At 38.6% G+C, this 23210-nt stretch overlaps 1 protein-coding gene across 1 annotated transcript in view; it reads right to left on the bottom strand.

The window, feature by feature from the left end:
- Nucleotides 1-11359: 11359 nt before the first annotated feature.
- The window catches only part of LOC122814310 (zinc-binding protein A33-like), a 324956-nt gene continuing 313105 nt past the window's right edge, over nt 11360-23210 (bottom strand). The window contains exon 4 of the mRNA XM_044086896.1: nt 11360-11904. Coding sequence (XP_043942831.1) covers nt 11360-11904 — 545 coding nt within the window. The remainder of the gene's footprint in view (nt 11905-23210) is intronic.

Raw genomic sequence — 23210 nt, forward strand, 5'->3', positions numbered from 1 at the left:
TGATATCTGGTTGTACTTTAGATGGTCACTGATCAGTCTATGTGAAATCTTGTGTGTGGCTCATTAAAGGGGGGAAATAGGTGAAAAGACAGGACTAAGCGAAGGCACTGAACGTGACCTTTGTCTCACACCATCGGCAGAATCTCCAGTGCGATAGAAACTGAGGAAACCAGCATGGGAGGATAAGGATTTGGGATGGGTCGTCCTCCCATTATACACATATTATGCTCATGATTACAAAAGCTGATTTCATATGGGTATGGAGGATTCTGACAACAATACTCAAGAACGACTAAACATGTTAAAGACACTAACGCAACTTAATAAATCAATGATAGAGAATTCGAGTTGAGCAATAAGTTAATGCTCTGGCAGATGAGGAGGTGGGAAGCGTGGGGATAGATACAAGGGGAATTCTTTGTAAGTGTTTCTCTGGGTTGTCTCTCTCCTCTGTTGGGACCTCTATTTCTGGTTTTTAAAAATACGATTGACCGCTTTGTTAACTTTGCTTACAACGCTTCATTAAGCAAAAGAACATTCTATGTGATTACTGATGATTAACAACACCTTATTGGTAGTTAGTATAATTTAAACAAATTCCTTTCATTCACGTTTAATATAGAGGAAAGCTCTAGCTTTTTGCATAAGGCTAAATAACTTAAGTGTTATTATGTAAATAATAGTATGTTTGCTGTTCATTTCTGCATGTTTTTACCTTTTTTCTTGGCGGAGATTTGAATATGATTTTGCACTGCATGGGTTAGCTATGCATTTTGGTTCATGCTGTGTTAGGTGGTACTTTCTGGGAACAAGGTCTTGCACCTATCGGGTGATCTCAAGCTCATCCTATTTTATTTTCCCAGACCCTTCCGGGCTTAGGGGGAGGTGGGTAGGCTTAAGCGGGAAGGATGTCTTCTACTTGCCCCTGGTTTACAATACAGTCTCACGTCACTATACAATGTTGTCCATGCTCTCCATTACATTCCTGATTTCTTAAATGTACTCAGCTTAATTAGAAAATGTGGAACTTAGAATCTTGGAACATTAAGGGGTTACAAACACTTAAAAAAAAAAAATTACTTATGCACCTAATATTGAAATCTTCTGCTAATATTACTTTCCTTCAGGAAACGCATTTGCTTAATCATCAATGGGAGCAAGAAAAATTGAGACCTTGGATCAAAAAGATCATAGCCTCAGCAGGCACTACAAATAGAGCTGGGGTGGCCATTATCATTAAAAATAGCTTTGGGCCAGATATTGGAAAGGTGGGGTCAGATGATGAGGGTAGATGGTGTTATTTTATCACAAATCACCCCTTATTAGATAAACCTACTCTCCTTCTGAACATATATGCCCCTTGTACCTCTCAACAGAGCTTCTTTACGAAGTTATATAACTTCCTCACTTTATTTCCTAACCACTATTATATTGTGGGAGGAGACTGGAATGCAGTGCAGTATCCCAAAACAGATAGGTCGAATCACAGGGCTCGACCTAACCTTCCAATACATAAAGACATAACCGAACTGAAAGAAGAGTTCAATTTATTTGACCCAAACATTTTTCTAGATACGGCTCAGAAAAAATGCAACTACACCTTTTTTCCTACTTGTGCCAAAAGTTGGTCCAGAATAGACTTTTTTCTTATTTCCAAGGTTTTTTACACTATGAATATCTCCTTTAAACAATCTCCTAGATCTATCTCTGACCATTCCAAGATCTCTGTGGGTATACACCGACAAAATAGGGGCTCAACAGATAGAATAGACATCTGTTAGCGGCTGAACCCCAACCTCCTGGGGAGAGAGGAGATCACCTCTCAAATTGACGAATACCTGGATTACTTTCTTGAATCCAGGAAATCCTTTCAATCCCCTTTAGATTGTGAATGGGCCGTGATTAAATCAATGATCAGGGGCTTCTTGTTAAATAAAGCCGCACACTATAAGAAACTCCATAACAAAAAAGAACGAGATCTTACCTCTCAGCTTCATAAAGTAGAAATGGAGTCTCAAGTTAAACACACCCCCCTGTTGGAGGAACGTATGATGCAGCTACAAAAAGATTTAATATCTCTACACGCAGAGAACCTGAGTTTCCATGAGATAAAATCACTGGCCATATACGCAAACGTAATACACTCTCCCTCCAGATTTTTGGCCAGGGCGATCAACCTCACTAAATCCTCCACATTTATACCTGAAATACATTACCAAGAGAAGGACTTCCAGCAACCTAACGAGATTATTGAAATTTTTGAGACCATCTTCAAGCAAACGTATGGGCCCATAGATAACATAGTTGGCGATTTAGAAATACAATCTTTTCTCAATAATCTTACCTTTCCCAAACTAACAGAGGATCAGAATAAGCTCTTAGAAAGGGAGATAAATACACAAGAAATTATCTCCGCTATTAACAAGCTTAAGCCTAATAAATCCCCTGGCCCAGATGGGTTTACGGCCGAATTTTATAAAGCATTTAGTACGAAAGTCTCCAAAGTATTGAGCCTATTATTTAACTATATTACCTCCAATGGCTTTAAAGATATACATTTAAATGCCTCCAGAACGATTTTCATTCTTAAACACAATACAGACCCTAAAATCCCCGGGAATTATAGACCCATATCTTTAATTAATTTGGACATGAAAATTCTGGCCATGGTCCTAGCTAACAGGCTGAAAGCTGTTATCTCTCACATCATCTCTCCTGAGCAATCTGGCTTTATCCCGGGTAGACAAACTAACGATCAGACTTTACTACTGGAAGCCATGATCCACCATTCTAATTTAGCCAAACACCCCATGTACGCCTTAGCGGTAGATGCATCCAAGGCATTTGACTGCTTGAGCACGAATTTCTTATTTGCCGCTCTACCCTTCTTTAACATTCCAATCTCATTTATAGACAAAATAAAAACCCTTTACTCCACAGCATACACCACTATACATATCAATAAACACTCATCTAACAGAATTAACATGGTAAATGGAGTCAGACAGGGTTGCCCCCTTTCCCCTCTCCTATTTAACTTATATATGGAACCTCTATTCATGCTTCTCAAACAAGCCACTTTCTTCCACCCACCTAGTATTTATAACTTAAAGATTCCCCTTTCGGCATATGCAGATGACCTTAATATATATTTCACTCTTCCTGACTCTGACCCAAATAAAATATTATCTGCAATTAATACATTTTCCAGCTTAGCGAACTACAAACTTAATAGGGAAAAATCTTTAATTTTCCCCCTAAACATACACTCTAGATTGCCCAATATAACTTTAGAATCAGGGATCAAATTGAAAGAACAGTTTCATTATTTAGGTATACAATTCTCCCTAAATAACCATAACTACTTTCAGGATAATGTGGTCAGGTATTGGTCAAATATTCAAAACAATATCAATAGATGGTCTAGGCTTAAGCTTCCTTTCGTGGCCAGAACCACAGTGATTAAGATGAACATTCTTCCTAGACTGTTATATCAGTTTCATTCAACCACCAGTATTTTACATAACAATTTTTTTAAAAAAGTTATATCTTCTATCTCTAGATTCGTATGGGCCCCTAAATCACTCAGGATCAGTTACTCTAAACTTATCTATCCTAAAGAGCAGGGAGGTCTGGGCCTACCTGATTTTAAAACCAACTATGAAATAATCAATGCTAGTAGGGTATTAAAGATTATGTCCTATCATAAAGACAAGTATAGGTGGGCCCCGCCTTGGGTGATCCTGGGTAACAATTACATTAAATCATTAAAATTTAGCCCTGCAGCACTTCCATTTCTAGATGAAGCAAACATAGGCATATTGAAACGTACAAAAGGTCTATTATATAGCATAAAATCTCTTCAGGCTCTGTTCAAATCCTTGAATCTTTACCATTCCTACATGACATTGCAACCAATTCATCTCAACCCCAACATTAAATTGAATGGGCACATGTTAAACTTGGGGCAATACCCCCTCCTTTTGAATACCTCTATCTCGGATCTCTTCCCCTTCAGACATCAGACAATTTCTAACCTAAGAATCAGTTTGAATTTGCCCAAGAAATACCTGACCACGCTACGACAGGTTAGAGAGTTGACAGGAAAGTACCTAGACCACCCCCTGGTCTCAGATGAAGGTATTTCAGCTTGTAGAACATTAAAGAAACTTCTGCTCAGTGAGAAAAAGATGACCTCAAATGCATACAAGGTTATCATGTCACTCAGATATCAGAATGAGTTCATTATCTCAAAATTCTGGTTAAAAAGTAACCCTACCATAAACCAAAGCTTAATATCACAGGCTATAAAACGAAGCTCTAAAACCATTCCCTTCAATAAGTTGAAATATACTCAGCTGATGATTCTGAACAATGCGTATTTTACCCCTGAAGCATTAAGTAAGATCTACCCTAATCAATCCCCTAAATGCTGTTAATGCTCGAACCAAACTGATGATATCCTTCATCTGTTTTGGAGTTGCAAGTGTTCCTATAAGCTTTGGTGTGCCTTGAGAGTGATACTTGAGAAAATCGGTTATGAAAAATCCACCCTCTCATGGGAATTTACCATTCTGCATATTCCACCTCCGGGTGTATCTGAAAGGAAATGTAAAGTACTGATTCCCATCTTCATGTTAATTAAATATTACATTTCCCTTAATTGGAAAAATAGACACTCCCTCACTTGGGGGGGGGGGGTTTAAACACATAGCTATTAAACACCTCAAGGCTCACAAATACTTGTTTCACAATATTAAGCACAAGCCAATTATTAAGGAATTTTGGGGCATTCTATCTGATCATATACTTAAATGAGTTTTTCCTTTTCTTTTTTTTTGCTCCTTTTTGTATGGACAGCATCTTTTTATACCATATTGTGAACAACTTATATAACAAGTTCCTGGGCAATGTAGAACTTGTATATAGTTTTAGTTTTTTTATGTAGTTGTTATGTATGATATTTTGCTTAATGGTTTTGTAATTTGTCTTGCTTTATGTTTTTTCTTTGGTGTTCATTGATGTAAATGTTTTTTCTGAAAATTGCAATAAAGAGAATTATATAAAAAATGAATTTTGATGGAGGAGAATGAAAGTCCACTGCTTAGCAGCTCAGCTAGATACTGTAGTATTTGAGGTAAGTTCAGTTTTCCAGGATCCTGGCCCTTTTTCTCATTCCAGACACAAAACCGTTTCCATTTTGCGGAGTAAGCTTTTCTAGATGACGGCCTTCTGGCCTCCAAAATGACATCCTGCACCTCCTTGGAGAGTAGGGTCTGTTGTGATGCTAAGGAATCTTCCATGCGGCTAGATTTTTAGCTGGCTGTGAAGAGTTTTGAATCTGTGCTGAGTCAGGAGAAGAGGCATTAGAGGCAGGGTCCATGGTGGGGAATGCTTCAGGCTCCTCAGGAGTGGGTACCAGTGTTGTCTTGGCCAGTCTGGAGCAATGAGAATCATCTTGTCTGCTCTGGTTTTCAATAGAACTTTGGGCAGCAGAGGAAGAGGTGGGAAGGCATAAACTGTCATTGATGTCCAACTGAAAGAGAGAATGTCCACTCTCCAGGCCTTTGGATGGAAAATCCTTGAGCAGAATTTTGTCAATTGGTGATTTTTGTGGGAGGCAAAGAGATCTATGTCTGGCCTTCCCCATGCTTGGGTTATTTCTGTAAAAACTTTTGGATGCAACTTCCATTCGTGTGGATCTGTCATATTTCTGCTTAGATTATCTGCCAGCATGTTTTCCTTGCCTGGCAAGTACTGTGCTTGTAGTTCAATTTGTAAGCCCATGGCCATGTTCCAAAGTGACGTGGCCAGTCTGCATAGGGGATATGAATGTGTTCCTCCATGTTTGTTTATGTACCACATAACTGTGGTGTTGTCCGTTCTTATCAATAGTTGACCTGGTTGCAGAAGGTCCTTGAAAGCTATAATAGCATTTATTATTGCTAGCATTTCCTTTTGATTGATGTGAAGGTGCTTTTCTTTTTGGGACCATTTGCCCTGAATGCACCGATCTGTCATGTGCACCCCCCAGGCATAGTCCGAGGCGTCTGTTGTGATGACTTGATTTGCTTGAGGCTTGCTGAATGGAAGACCTGTGTTTGTTTGGCATGCTTGAGCCCACCACAGAAATTCCTTTTGTAAACATGGAATTAGTGGTATTATTGTTTCCAAACTGTGGCTGTGTTGAGACCATAGGTTTTTCAGGTACCATTGAAGTTTCCTCATATGCAGCTTTGCACATGGGATTAGTAAGATGCAAGATGCCATGAATCCCAGAGCCTGCAGGATTTTCCTTGCAGTCAGCCTGGTGCAATTTGCTAGTGCTCTGAAGTATTGAGTTAGTTGCCCCTGCTTCTCTGGCGTGAGGTAGGCCATGTGGGTGTTTGTGTCCAAGTTGGCACCCAGGAAAATTATCTTCCGAGAGGGTATTAGTCTTGATTTCTTTTTGTTGACTGTGTATCCCAGAGAGTTCAACAACATTATTAAATAAGCCAGATGTTTCAGAAGAATGTGCTTGCTGTCCACTTGGATCAGGCAGTCATCCAAATAGGGGTATATTTGTATCCCTTGAAGTCTGCAGTAGGCAATTACTGATGCCAGGCATTTCGTGAATACTCTGGGCGCAGTAGATAAGCCAAAGGGCAATGCAGAGAATTGATAATGGGTTGAACCTGCAAGAAATCTGAGGTATCTTCTGCAATTTTGTCTGATTGGGAGATGCAGGTATGCCTCCTTGAGGTCCAATGTTACCAGCCAAGACTCCTTGCCCAGCATGGGAAGAAGCTGCTGTAGAGTGAGCATCTTGAATTTTGGTACGAGTAGAAATGTGTTTAGGATGGATAGGTCCAAAATAGGTCTCCAATCTTTTCCCTTCCTTGGTACCAGGAATAGTCTGGAATAAAAACCTTGACCTTGTCCGTGTGTAGGTACCTCTTGAATAGCTTTCATGTCCATGAGATCTGTAATTAGCCTTTGTGCCTCTGCCCTTTGATTGTGTGGCAGGTTTGGCATGCCTCTCATTTTTGGAAGGGTGTGAAAATGGAATCTGTAGCCTCTGTTTATAATGTCCAGGATCCATTTGTCTTTTGTGACAATATGCCAATTTTTTGAAAATAATGCCAGCTTTCCTCCTAAGGGGGCTGCCATTTGAGTCTTGCTTGGCATGCAAAGGGGAAAGTCATTGGGCTTGCTTTCTGAGTGATTGTGAGTTATCCTCACCACCTCTTTGTGTAGGAGCTTGCCATTGTCTGCCTCTAAACGATCCTTGGGATTGCCCTCTGCCCCTCGGGTGCCTGTATCTGCCTCTTTGGGGTCTATCCGTGGCTGGAAAGGACCAATTTTTGGAAGGCCAATTTCTACCGAAACATGGGGGTTGTACCTGTAGAAAATATTTCACAGTTTGCATTGATTTAGCCTTTTCCTCCATTTTCCTTAATACCTCCTCAGCATTAGTACCAAATAATACATCCTTTTGTAGAGGGGCATCTAGTAATTTAGCTTTGACATGATCAGGCAAGGTTTGTTCCTTGAGCCAGGCATGTCTACGTATGACTGATCCTGTAACAGCAGCTCTACATGAGGCCACTAGAGCATCAAAACCACATTGTAAGGTATGCTTACCCACTTGTTCTGCACTATGCATCAAATCCTGCAACTCCTTCAAGTCTGGTTGTTCAGGTTGTGACATTTTACTTTTCAATTGTGATAACAAAAACTGTTGGTATTTTAGCATATGGAACTGACAGTTTAAGGCCCTCATGGTTAAGGTAGCCGAGATATATACCTTTTTTCCCCACCTTTCTAAGGATCTGGAATCTCTCTCGGAAGGTAATGGATTTTTAGCAGTGGAGGCCTTAATTCCCTTGGGGCCCTGTGAGATGGTTTCTGGGTCAGCAGCATGGCTTTTGTATAGAAATTGGTGTGAGTCAGGAACCCTGTAGTACCTGTCAGGCTTGACTGGGGCTGGAGGCAGAGAGTCCAGGTTAAGGCAGGCATCCGAGTAAACATCATCTAGGATGTCCAAGACAGGAGGTATAGCCAGAGGCCTGTGCTGAGGTAGCAAGAGAAATTCTCTAAGCCTTTTCTTGGAATCTGAATAATCTTGGCCTTCCCAGTGGAAGTGTTCCCTTAAGGTATGTAAAGTTTCCCCAAATGAGTAATCCTCTGGGGGGGATACAGAAGGAATGGACTCCTCTGCATCAGAGTCTTCAAAAGGGGAGTAAGAATGTTCCTGATCATCAGAGTGCTCTGAAATAATGGAGCCCTGATCAGAGGAGGGGGATTAAATCCTCAGCCATCTTAAGCATCTGTTTTTTAGGCATGGGGCCTGGAGATGGGCCCTGTGTAGCTTGTCTCTTAGAATGCATGGCTGCTTTAGACTTAGTGAAAGCCTTGATGGAGAAAGAAGAGGAAGGTCTGAAGACACCTTGAGTGGAGGTAGACCTGTCCACATTTTAAGGTTCAATGCCAAGAGTGGCTTCGGTATCTGTAGTCGGGGTGTGGGCCGAGGAGCCTGCGACCTCGGGTACAGGAGACATCACCAATGAAGTGTTGTCAGTAGTTAGGGGCTGCGTAGGCGCCTCGCTGAGAACTGGACCACATGTAGTCAGCTTTGGCATGGTGTCGGTAGAGGCCGCGGACCTCGTGTGTCGGTCCTTATCTTTGCGTTTTTTTAGACAGAACCGGAGTCAGAGTATCCGACGACATAATATAGTTAAATGTTTTTCCAAAATAATGCTGGGCGAACTCCGCCCGACTCTTAATGGTGCGTTTGTTGAATGTAGCACAGAAGCGACAGACCGAGACGTTGTGGTCTGGGCCTAAACAAGGTATACAGAGGGAATGGAAATCCTTATGCGGTATTTGCTTCCCACATGAAATACAATTATTAACTTTGTCTGACATCGGTCTGAGGCAAGAAAAGTTTCCCCAACGGGGTACTTAGCTTTCAAGAAGACTTCGCTTTCAAAATTTTCGTAATTTCAGGAGCTGACCGACCAGCACTTGCGAACTGCTTCTGCTTCGGGCACCGCGCGCAAGAAAGACTGAAGAAAACGGCGTCGGCTGGTTCCTTTATATCCCTGTCACACTGATGTCAGGGAAGAAGCGACGACAACAGACGCTGGACCTAGACTTTGGAATTCGGCCGACCGAGGACCCACCTGATGGCAGGAGAACCCATCTGTTATGACTGCAGCTGTATTACCATTTATGGTAGGTACAAAACTGTACTTACTCCAGCTCTGCCCCTTTTAACCAGACTATACAATAGAAATCACTGCCACCACTGTATGCACGATGAACATCCTGTGCCAGCCTTTCCCAGGAGTTTCTGTGTGGTTGTATAGACAAGTGCGTGTGTGTGTGTGTGTGTGTGTGTGTGTGTGTGTGTGCGTGTGTGTGTGTGTGTGTGTGTGTGTGTGTGTGTGTGTGTGTGTGTGTCAGCTACTTGAGCAGGGACACGAAGCACTAGTTGGACAGAGAGGGTGCTGGAGGTTTTAGTTTGCCCACTTGGCTGAGATCTGGACCTCATAGCTGTGCCAGTGGGGAGTCTTATTGGGGACCTGAAGAGCAAGGCAGTGACCATCCCTGGACTGAATGTGATCTCTGGGTGCTCTTAAAGGAAATTGCACTTTACTGTGTGTATTTGTTATCCTTTCCTCCTATATGAGATGTCCCTCACTGGTGTTAGTGGTGAGGATTGAGGCTCCTAGATTGCTGGGCCAGGGCACGGGCATCACAATGGTTATCTGCATTTATGTGCACTAATTTATGCATTCATATCAGGTACTATAGAAAAGTACAGCACAATCTATGGGGATTTTCAGCTTATGACAAACCTGACTTACGATATGTCATCAACATGAAACCCTGTTGTAAGTCAAAGACCTGCTGTCTACTATTTTCTAACTGCCTGAAGAAATATGAAGCTTTTCTCTCAGACCTTATCTGGAAATAGGCCATACTTTTCCCAGTTAACAAATGCAAATAAATAAATACATGCAAATTTACATATATGCATACATACAGAGACAGATGCATACGTAAATATCCTAATGACGGGTTCCTATTAAATTGTCAAAACTCTGTTTATGCGAATACAAAATCATTGACACATATTGCACAAAATACATAATCGTCAAACATGAAAAACCGCAAAATTGTAAATGTCGAAGTGTTTTGGTTGGCCCATCTGCGGTATAGCTCGGTAATGCAAGTGCGCGATAGTTACGGACCTTAGGGTTAGGGTGCGGATTAAGGTAAGTGTATAGATAGGTAATGTGTGTAAGATTTAGTGTAGTGTTAAAAGTAGGGTTTTGTTAAATGTATTTATGTGTATTATTTATTTTGTTTGGGTATATCTCCTTAGGGGAAGTGTGCGGTAGTTACCGACCTTAGGGTTAGGGTGTGGGTTAAGGTAAGTGTATAGATAGGTAATGTGTGTAAGATTTAGTGTAGTGTTAGAAGTAGGGTTTTGTTAAATGCATTTATGTGTATTATTTATTTTGTTTGGGTATATCTCCGTAGGGGAAGTGTGCGGTAGTTACAGACCTTAGAGTTAGGGCAGGGTTAAGGGTAGTGCATAGATAGTTGTGTATGTGGAGTTTAGTGTAGGGTTAGAAGTTGAGTTCTGGTCCTTTATTTTTGGGTTATGAGTAGGGCCTGGTTAGTGTATGTATGTGGCTTATTTATTTTGTTTTGGTAGGTAGTATGTAGCGGATGGTGGAGTGTAGGTGGGGGACTATGAATGTTCGATATTTTAAATTTTGCGGTTTAGTGCATTTGGTATTTTCGTGGTTCGCGTAATACGTGTCACTGTTTTGGTATTCGATGTAATGGATTTTTGTTGTTTTAATATAGACCCCCTAATGACATATCAAGTGAATTATAACACACTATCATCAGCATTCCATATGTATTTTTTATTTCCTTGATCTTTTGAGTTTTGCACTGAAATGAAAATAATTTTAACGTACCAGTTTGGAGGGTTTTCACTTATACAACAAGAGAACTCTAGCAGAAATAGCATTGCATATTATAATTAAATCTGGTAGAGTGCAAGATAAAACTGTCACTTCAACTTGCTATATACAGGCATCCTAAATAAATCATAGACTTTCAAGCTTTATTTTGCAAAATCCATGGGAAGTAACATTACAGTTATTTTGACCATAATGTTAAATTAATTAGCAAATTACTTGCGATAATTTAAAAAGAATGTTTACTGCATGATAAAATAATTCATTTTGCACTAGCATTCCAACTCTTTATGATAGTGTTCTTTTTAAAATTACTGAAAATTATGCACTAGAAAGAATACAATATAACTGAGTACTAGAACAATTTCTTATTCAGATTACAGTTTCAAGTGAAATAGTTTCAAGAGCTCTGAATTTTCTCCCTTATAATTAAGACCGGGGCTGAAGTAAGGATAGATTGTCTCAGTAAACTTGTCAGTATAGGTGTAGATATGGGACATGTTGTCAGCATTATATAATGAGACCTCTCCCCCTTCATAGTCCAAGTACACTCCGATCCGTTGGGGTTTCACAGTGTGGGTTACATTCTTCAATGATGAATCTTCAGCTGTGTACTCATTCTTATTCCTCAGCATCATCATCCAATATCCATGCTTTGCATTCATTTCAAATTCTCTCTTCCTATTGCTGGATTCTCTGGTGACACCCACATCCCATTCAGTCTTGTTCTTCACCTCCACCTCCCAGTAATGTCGCTCTGAATTAAAGCCCTCTTTCCCAAGTACAGAGATGTAACAATCAAATCTCTTAGGATTGTCAGGGAGATGCTGTATAACGTCATCATCTCTCACACTGGTCAGGTCCTCAGACAGAATGAGATAAGGATATGCTGTGTCAGGATCCAGGGTCAGAGGTGATGGAACTGTGAAAATAAACATTTTGGCTACATCATTTCATAGTAATAAATGAACATATTTCAAGGTTTCAACAAAGCATTCAGGCATGTACTATATTAAGTAAATGTGATGCCTCCCCCAAAAAGAATAACAAATAAAAACAGTTAGTTGAGACTTAACCAAAGTTTTATGTTTTGCAGGTTCCCCACTCTTGCAGGTTGATGTCTACATCTATGGCATCTTGACTACCCTATCAGCCTGCAGCCATCATGAATCCATTGAGAATTCTGTGATCTGGGTTTAATCATGCCAGCTGAGGTTGCCAGCTCACTTTACTGGAAATGTGAGATAGCACTGGAAGCATTAGATAGAAAGGGAACTAAGAGGATTACTTAGATTATAGCCCTATCTCCCTTCATGTGTCTACTGATGTCCAGCTATTGGCATGCAAGGGCTGCTGTGATGCATGTCCACGCTTCCATATGTGATGTGACAAGGTGCCACTTTTTCTCCTGAAGACAAGTACTTCAACAGATCCCCAGCCTACACCAGGAACTACACTGAGGAAAGTGTGCCATGAGGGCACACCTATCCCTGAAGAAATCGCAAAAGAATACGGATTGCCACCAAAGCTAAAAGTAAAATCACCTTTAATAAAACTTCTTTATAAACTTCTTCAGAGACTCAAAGATAAATTCTGTGATAAAACAGTTCTGGCTGTAGAAGGATAAGCGCTTTCGGTTAGAACCTTTATCAAATCCTTGAATACCAGCTTACTTCACTCTTACTAAATACTACATTCAATCTTCACTCCACACTGTGAGCCAACGCTCGTTAGCCAGTCATAATCTGAAGTGCAAACACAACTGCAAACTGCATCATCATTTCTTCTTTAAGGCTTTCCCTTTTAGAATTGGTTTTAAAGGGACCATGCCATTCAATCCAGGAGCTGAATCGGCTCGCAGATTCATTATCCATTTAGTCTCTTCCATTTCTGTTAAATTCACTAAGTCTCCACCTTGTGACATTTCATACAATCTAGATAGAGCCATAAACTTAAAGGAATGCCCTTCATTTTTACTGATATGGCCATAAAGTGCATTGGTCTCAACTTCATTCCTGACATCCAAATTATGTCTCAGAATATGCTCCTTAAACATCCTGTTAGTTATGCCTACATAGTAGGCTGGACAGGACAGGCATGCAGCTACATACACAACATTCCTGCTTTTGCAATTCGCATATCCTTGAAAAATATACTGTTTTCTTGTCACTGAATGCTGAAATAAATTAGAAGTTTTAATAAACATGATCTTGGCCAAGAACATAGGAGAGATGAAGATGCGTTTCTACTCACTTATAGTAGTGATAATTCTGCTACATGTGATATAATTAAGAAATACTGGCCAGTTCCGACCTCTGATTCTAGGATCAGAGAGATAATGGGAGCTGTCCCTAGCTTCTCTTTTAGGAATAGGAAGAACTTGAAAAGACATCTATGCTATAATTCCAAGAATAAAGATGAGAGTGGAGCTCCATCTTGCAGCAAAAAAGGGACCTTCAAATGTGGATTTTGCAAGGCATGCCAGTTTATTAAAGTGAGCAACTAATACATAGGTATAAGATATGACAAATGGATCTACATTTTATAGTAATAACATAGTCTGCAATATGGTACTAATATATTGTGTTGGAAAAGTTAATGTTATTACAGTATTTGTGCAATTCCTTTTTGATTATTACTTATATCTGAATGATTACTTTCAAAAAGAAATGGGCTATTTTCATTTTATTTTCAATAGAATGTTTTCCTTAATCTGCATAGTGATTTCCTAGGCAAGAATAGTGTTCTTATACTTTTGATTAGCCTGCATTTCCTCCTTTGAGTTTGATATCTGTTGTAATTTAATCTCCTCTTTAGCTACACAAAGAACAGGAATGCATGGTTGTTAACCTAACATTTGCGCATATGTTTGGTTGCCAGATATTATACATTTATTAAATAGAACAGTAGGGCTTTAAATATAACATGCACATTCTTAACAGGGAGGAATGATGTCTTTGCATTCACTAATATTTTTTACATCCTGTGACAATTATTATTCCTAACTGTGTTTACTGCAAGTAAAAACTGAAGGATGTCTAGACGCCCTCTGATTTACTAAATTTGTACGGGCTCCTGCTTGTCTAATTGGTGGTAGGATACATCTTAAAACATTTTTATTTCAATATTTTATTTCAATGGTGTGCTCTGCAGTATGCCATGCATAGATTAGCTTGTTTCCCTGACTTAATATCATGAAAGTAGCTGCAAGTAAGTGACTTCTTAATACGTGCAAAAAAAATTTTTTTGGGACACTTTAGCCTGCAGGTCTTTCACTAGATAGTTTGTCCACCTACTCTACCTACCATGTGTTGATAACCTGGTCAGCCTTTTTGTACATGCAACAAGTCAAGTATTCTGGAAGCAATTAACTGTCTTACAAAATTAGCAAACTAATGAAGAATTTCTGGCCTGCAGTGAATATGCATTTTTTAAAAGATTTATACATGTTAAAGAAATAATAATTTCAGTATTATAATTATACACGATATATGCATAAAGATATATATATATATATATATATATATATATATATATATATATATATATATATATATATATATATGGGAATCTCACTGTGCATTCGCTCATTGCAAATTCCAACTTTTTTCTGTTCGGAGTTTGCAAATCTTGCAGACTGCCTTTCGCACAATTGCAATTTGCCTGCGTGCAACAAGCACATTTTTAAAGGTAAACCGGTAGACACATCTAACAGATACTATGGTGTTTATAAATAGTTAATTTTGGAAATATTGTGTTAAAAATTGTATAACCTTAAAACGTAGTTGTATCGCTTTCTCTGTTTGCATCTAGTTAAGCAATGAGCAAATGTGGGGCTCTGCTACATTGATAAAATTATGAGAATTATATTGTTTGCTTACTTCTGTGCAAACACGTTAAGCAAGGAGGTATGGCAGTCAGCACCTTGGACAGTACTGAATGGAAGAAAAACATATACTGCCTAGCTTACTCTGTGGTAGAAGGTGTAACATCAGTGATCTTATTTTTTTGAGAACAGATGGTACAGGGTTTATATCTAGCTCAGTCTAATATTTTTATATATGTAGTCAGGATGTCATTAAATAATTAAATGTGATAATTTTAGCAAATACAAGAGGGAATGCCTACAGTGAAGTATTGTATATAAACACACAGTACTGAATTATTTCCAGCAGCAGTACACATATGGATTTAAGTATTCAGACATTACTCCATCTAAATAAATTAATGCTATGACATTTTTAATATGAATGCCTTTATTCTGCTTTAACTGTGTGATAACTTGGCACAGCAAGTTTAAGCAGCATTACACAGAGGTAACCACGCCCAGGCTATAGGATGTGCAGAGCCATTCACCGTTGCACGGCATTGGTGTGCGATGCCAAACTTCGTGCAATCACAGAGGACTAAAAGTTAAGAGGACCACTTCTGCCATATGTGTGTGGTATGTGGTTATATTTTTTGACCAGATGAAAGACGTCAAAATGGGTTTATATGGAAGTGATGAAATGGGGTAAATGGGGGAAGAACAAAGGGAAAGCAATATTGCAATGTGCAGGAAGGACATAAGAAAGAACCGTAGCTATCCACTTCTTTAACTGTGTAAAATGAAAATATGTATAGAACATTGACTGAATTTGGACTGTCACTTTAAAAAACAGGGGTAACAACAGTGCAGTCATGTTGTATAGCCAATTGGACCAAATCACCTGTTTCAAGAAGACACATGTGTGAAGTGGAGAGCTAAGAATCGGCTGATTTTTGTGGGACAGGCACCCTTTTTTCCTTACTTCAGTATGAGAGGAAAATTGGGTAAAGAACATAGGTATTTCAGGGTCAGGTAAGTAAGGTAGGAGAAGAAGCAGATGCAGACAGATAAGACAATCAAGACAAGACACAGGTATGATGAGGGACACAATAGGTTGGGGGAACAGCATGATTTGGGATAGAGAGGGGACACTGGATGCCCATCAATCATGGAAACAGTGAGACTTGGGTCGATATTAAATAATCGAAGGACCTCATAGACAAATGGCATTTCATCAAAAATGCTATTCATTGAAATCTGCTCTTGTGGGAGGTGCACCCCCCATTAATTATGTATACCAACTCCGAGATTGCACTACAGTGAGGAAAGGGCAAAATTTCTGATCCTCCCTGTGTCACTATCTCAATACGGACAGTTCGGTGAATGGCATGTTCGATGTAAGAGCACCGAAAATGCCGTTCAATGAACAGTTCTTTTGATTATTTAATATAGACCCATGAGACTCTAGTCCTCACACACAGAACTGCCATCACTTTCCCCTTATTCCACTGACTTTTGGAGTGCTTCACATCTTCTCCAATGGACCATGAAAGAAAGCATCCTCTCCACCTGGCATAGACATGCACCAATGGTGCTGTGCTGGACTGTATGCACCAATCCTGGCAACTCATGGTGGATGGCAAAATCACCATCTCCACCACTACTGCTAGATGGTACCACTGCACCAGCTGCTGGGGTACTGCTGCCTAACATGGAGGGCCCAAGTAGTGCAGGGACAGCAGATGTAGTACTGCCAGGTTGGGTCGCAGATGTGCTGGGTGTTGGAACAGGAGCCAGTTATGTGTAGGGGCAGGCTGAGCCACAGTGGCCTGGCCTACCTTCCTGTGCTGTAAAGTATTTTGTGAGTTGTCAGAAATGGATGACATGAAAATGTTGCAAACATACATATAAAAATGATTAAGGAAAGTTAATGGTTGGGGTAAGAGAAAAGAAAAAAGAGATAATTAGTACCATCATACAAAAAAATTAATACAATATAAATAATTAATTTCTACTTTTATATTAAGTATACTTTTTAACAACTACAAACTATGACTGATGATTGCTCCAAGTAATCCTTACAATATGCATATATTGCTCATATGCTTGATCAAATAATACAGAATAGTTAAACAGCATGGCATGTATAAGCACAACACGAAAAACATGATATAGCCAATGTAAAATTTATTTCAGAATTGCCATCTAGCGCCTCGGCTTCACAAAACCCTTCAAGGAGTAAATTAAAAAATACAAAAGCCTTCCTTTTATACCCAGCAGTCACAAACACATATTTAAAGCAGCAATTTCAAATGATACATTTCCAACAGCAATCTATGTTCAAACCATATGGAATTAAAGTCTTACTCTTTAAAATAAATACAGTTTCCCTATACAACAATTTGTTTCTAATATTATAATAAGGATTATATGCATCTGATTAATAAGGGCTTAAGGTTAGATTATTGGAGTGAGCTGGATGTGGAAAATAGGTAATGTGAAAATTCAGATATGGCATATTTTTATTATCTGCCTAAAGTCCATAAAAATATATTTGCTCCATCAGGGAGACCAATTGTTTCCACAAGGAATTAATTTTTGCATAACATTGGTATAATTCTGCATAAATGTTTATTAAAATAAGTTATACATCTACCTTCTTATATCAAAGATTCATTTGATTTTTTGGAGAAAATAAAAAACATTAAAAGGAAAAAGGAAATGTATTGGGTAACTATAGATGTGAAGAGCCTTTATACAAATATCAGGCATGTTTATGGCATGGCAGCCATTAGGTTATATCTGGGAGATAGTCCATTAGTACATTATGTGATGGAATTAACAAAATTCAGTTTAGAAAACATTTTTTCTGTTTTGAAGATAAAATGTATCACCAGTTACAGGGCATGGCAATGGGCTCTTCATTTGCACCAATGTATGCTAATTTGTTCATGGGGATGTTTGAAGCAGAGTATATTTATACTAATGAGTTTTTTTAGAGGTATGTAAAGTTACATTACAGATTTATAGATTATTAGTTTTTTTCTGTGTGAGGGAGGTATTGAATTTGTACAGCAATTTGTGATAGAGATTCAACAGAACAGATCTCATGTTCAATATGATGGCCTACAATATGGAACTAAAATACCACTTCTAGATATAATGTTAGAAGGAAGACTTAGGAAGGAAGTTATTACTAGTTTATATAGAAAATATGATGAAGTTAACCAGTTTTTAATGGGTACTAGTTGTCACCCTAGACATACTTTAGAGGCTTTGCCTTATGGGGAATTCTTAAGAATTTCCAGAATATGCAGTGACAGCAGCAACTTTGAAAATAAGTTGCTACATACTGCTAATATGTTCAAAGAAAGAAAATATGATATGCAGATTATAGAGAAAGGAGTAAAGAAAATAAGAAACAAAAGATATGGTGAATCAAATAGTACAAGTAATGGGACTATTATGCATAACGACAATAGACATTTAAATGAAAATAGTTTTTTGTGATAATGATGTATACTAGTTTAAGTGATGACATAAATAGGTGATTTTACATTATTGGGATTTTTTTAAGAAAGTTTAATGAGTTACAGGAGTTAGTAAGTCAAAACCCTGTTTTTTTTCATGTAAGAGAGATATATGAATTTAAGGGATATGTTAATATATGCAAAATTTCAAATGCCCAAGAAAATGTCAACACATCGAATTCACCATCAAGGGATGTTGCCCTGTGGAAGATGTATAGGGTGCAAACATATTGTAAGAACTTTTTCAAAAATTAACAATATTTATTTTAAAGTAGTATGTGAGTACAATTGTTTAACAGAAGGGGTGGTATATGCAATAAGATGCAGCTGTAATCTGTTTTATATAGGACAAACAAAGAGAGTGTTTAAAATGAGATTATTAGAACATTTGACGGATATCAGACTAGGAAAACCGGAAAGCCCTTTGGCTCAACATTTTAAGGTTCACCATAATGGTGATCCAGAAAGCTGAATGCTACTATTTTAGAACAGATAAAGGGAGGCATCAATAAGAGTGATATTAGAAACAAATTGTTGTATAAGGAAATGGTAGTTATTTTAAAGTATAAGACTTTAATTCCATACAGCTTGAACAATGATTGTGGTTGGAAATGTATCATTTGAAATTGCTGCTTTAAATATGTGTTTGCAATGCAGTCATAGATAATGGAGTGATTAATTGTTTAATTGTTTAAGTGTTTAATGATTGAAGTGACTGCTGGGTATAAAAGGAAGGATTTTGTATTTTTTAATTTACTCCTTGAAGGCTTTTGTGAAGCCGAGGTGCTAGAGGGCAGTTCTGCAATAAATTTTACATTGACTAGATCGTGTTTTTTGAGTTGTGCTTATACATCTCCTGTTCAGTGTTGTTTAGCAGCATGGCATGTATGCCAGTGTTGCGGATATTATTATAATAATCTTTGGAAATAATTTTAGGATATATTTGTTACCTGTGGGATTTGAACCCACAACATCAGAATGCACTATTACAATTGACTCCTACAGTTTCCTTGAGCTACAGACTGAAGCATGTATGCTTGATTCTACAGTTAAGATATGCATGCATTCTTTGTTGTACAAGGGAGCAATACTTTAGCCAAAATAATACTTATGATGTGCTGCAAGGTACCCCTTGCTTCCATCAGTCTTTTTAAATGCTCAACTTGGGCTTCCCCATTTGCCATTATGTCCCAAATAGTTGTAGACGGAAAAGGAGAGAGAAAGAGAAGAGCATTATCCATCCCAGTCTTAACTATATGCAGCTTTCTATCTAACACAAACTTTTCTTTAACTGCATACCTACACAACTGTGGGATATCAGCTGTCCTAAACTCATACAGCCAGTGGTTGAGTGTATATCCTGCTTGTGCCTTTTGAGGTCATTATAGTGGTGGCTGCACTGCTCTCCAATGTGTGGAATGCCAGTTGCACGGCAGACAGCTTTGGCCAGACTATTTCATGCCTCAGACTTGTACTGGGAGCTGGTATTGTCACCCTGAAAGAGCCTTCAGGTTTGTCACTTTATAAGGAGTCAAACAAAGATTCTGGAGTCTTCCATACCCCACCTCTGAGCCCTAAACTGGGCACCCTCCCTTCTATCTCCAGACATGTTTACTCAGGTCAAGCAGCAACTGTTAATAGTGCTCTGCTGCCAGTTCCTGTTACCATAGTTACTACTAGTGAGCAAACCTGACCAACTATGCCAACAGTGTTGGGTGATGTTAAGAGGAGAGCAACAGTATCAAACAGAGGAAAGCAGCTTTTGAAATAAAAAGGTTAATCTGACAGTTGGTGTTAATTTACGGGTTGGTTGCTGCTGTAAGTGTTAGGTGATTTAATTTTGCCAACATGTACCAGGGGCATACATTTTATGACCCGACAGAGTTTTTGGGTGCCTTTACACACCGATAACAGTCATATTTTACAATGTGGGATTCAAATCTATGCATAAGGGAGAAAACATTTTCTTCCACAGGGGTGATTTTTCATCCTTGCCACAGAAGTGCTTCTCAGACATAGTCATTAATTATATATAAATACACATGGCAGACTGAAGGGTTAACTGTTTATGTGTGTGACCTGACATGGTCCTGGTTTATACATTCATGTGTGTGTGAGTATTATTGATGTCTGAAGGCCATCCAAAACCAGAGAACACAATTATAATTATAGATAACAGTCATTATATCCTCAGTCACACAAATAATTAATATGAGCTACACTGCTATACATAATTATTGTTATTTATAATTATGTTTATTTTTTTTTATTTTTTGTTTCTTTATAATTGAGTGGACAAACATTAAAATTGGGAGTGTACTATATTAGAACCCTGGCTCACCTGTACTGGGAGCATTAACTTATACCAGTTGCCAAAGGGGAGGACAGATTGCAAGTGCAGTTTTTACAGTCATTACTGCGCAGAATGATCATTGCAACAGATACACTGTTGTCAGGACTACTCATTACTTATACATACACATCAAAGAATTGACTGCTTAAATGTATGGGTGTGACATGACAACTCAGAAATTAAATGTGTAATTGTAGAACTTACTAATACCCACAGTTACACATTTAATACATACCTGATAACCTCTGTATGCTTTTATCCTCATTTAACTCTTAGGGAAAGGATTTCTCTAATGTGTACCTGTTCCTCATTTCACAAGCCCTTAAGCTAAGGATTTATTTACTTATTTATTTGACATTTCTTGACCAGGAATGTCCAACTGAGCAAAAGCCCTTTTTCAGTGGAGGCCCAGGGAGAAAAGCTCCACAATAGCACAACAAAACTAATAACAGACAAGTAATAGTCTAAAATGCATATATAAGTGAATATAATATAGTAAACAAAACAGTACAAGCTTGCTTGTAGCAGAAGTAAGACTATCATCCCTGTAACTTGTACCAACTCCACATTTAACAAACCCTTAGGGTACAGATCCCTATAACTTGTACATACCCCTCATTTAACAAACCCTTTAGGGATTGAGTCCTGTAATTTGTACCTGCTCCACATTTAACAAACCCTTAGGGTACAGATCCCTATAACTTGTACCTGTTTCTCATTTAACAAACCATTAGGGTACGGATCCCTATAACTTATACCTGTTCCTCATTTAACAAACCGTTAAACTTGTACCTACTGTTCATTTAACAAACCCTTAGGGTAAGGAACCCTGTAACTTTTACCTACTCCACATTTAACAAGCTCTTAGGGTAAGATTCCCTGTAACTTGTACCTCTTCCTCACTCAACACCCCCTTAAGGTAAGGAACCTTCAAACTTGTACCGACTTTGCTTTTAACAAACCCTTAGTGCAAGGATCCTTGTAAATTGTACCTACATCACATCTAACAAACCCTTAGGGTTAGAATCCCTGTAACTTGTACCGACACCTCATTTAACAAACCCTTAGGATAGGGATCCCTGTAACTTGAACCTACAACTCATTTAACACAGTCTTAGGGTAAGAATCTCTGTAATTTGGACCTCGCATGCATTTAGCAAACCCTTACGGTAAGGAACCATGTAAGTGGTACCTACTCTTCATTTAAAAATCCCTTAGGGTAAGGATCTCTGTAACTTGTACCTACTTTGCATTTAACAATCCCTTAGGGTAAGGATCACTGTGACTTTGACAATGCTGAGGCGATTTTTTTTCCAAACTAAAAATTAATTCCAAAAAGCAGGTAAATATAACAGGAACCTACATACCACCCGGGAACAACCTCTCCACACTAGAAAACATACTGCACTGGACCACTAAAATACTAACCCAGAAAATAATAATTATGGGTGATTTTAATATAGACTGGTTAGTCTGTAACTCTCAAAACATTATTAATCACATCAGCCTCTATGGGTTCATCCAAATTATTCAAACCCCCACCAGGATTGACAAGTCATCTAATAAACAATCCATTCTTGATTGGATAGTAATAAATATGCCAGCCCTCTCCTCTCACTCTGACTGTCTCCAAGACAGCCTTAGTGACCACCTCCCAACATTCCTGCTCAAGCATCATATGTACCCATCAAAATATATTACTTACCATCTAATTAGGATTAAATGAAACCTCAACCACAAACATTTCTCATCCACTCTCAAACAATGTAACTGGGTACCTCTTAAGCAACTTCCCTAGAGGATGCTGTCAACTTTTTTAACTCAACCTTCCTAGACTTCCTCAGTATACAAGCACCTCCCAGATCTTTGAGAATCAAATTCAACTTTGCCCCATGGCTAAGCAAAAAAAACAGATCACTACTAAAATCAAGAGACAAAGCCTGGAATCTGGATAAAAATATTAGGACACACGCCACTAAACACGGTTACTGGCAACTCAGAAATATACAGAGAGGCTAGTCAAGCAACATAAAATAAACTACTACAATGACACCAATTTAAACACCAAAACAACCCATCAAAAATTTTGGTTGGCTATTATTAAAATTTTCCTACCAGGTTAAGCTAGCACTCCCTTCCCATCTACTACTAACCCAGATAACATAGCTACCCAAGTCAATAAATATTTCAAAAGATTATTTTAGCCCTCTCTACCAATCACTTCCCCACCACTGCACCTGTTGAGCCTATATCTCAGAACAATAACAACACCTTTTCCTGACAAACAATCTCAAATAACATGATAAAAAATTGCTAAAAATCTATAGCCCCATGACTCTAGCTGCTGATAACCTATCAGCAGACTTACTCAGAATCTCTGCCAATGGAATCACCTACCCAGTATCCATCCTTATTAACAAATTAATTTCTGAACACCAAGGGCCAGATTCAGGAAGGCTTACACGGAGTTCAAGAGTAGTGTAAGCCTCCGTGTAAGCCTCCTGATTCAGCAACAGCCCAAATCTCCGTGTAAGAAC

This window comes from Protopterus annectens, chromosome 10.part0 (assembly GCF_019279795.1).
Source record: "Protopterus annectens isolate FY-2018-M chromosome 10.part0, PAN1.0, whole genome shotgun sequence".
NCBI lineage: Eukaryota > Metazoa > Chordata > Ceratodontiformes > Protopteridae > Protopterus > Protopterus annectens.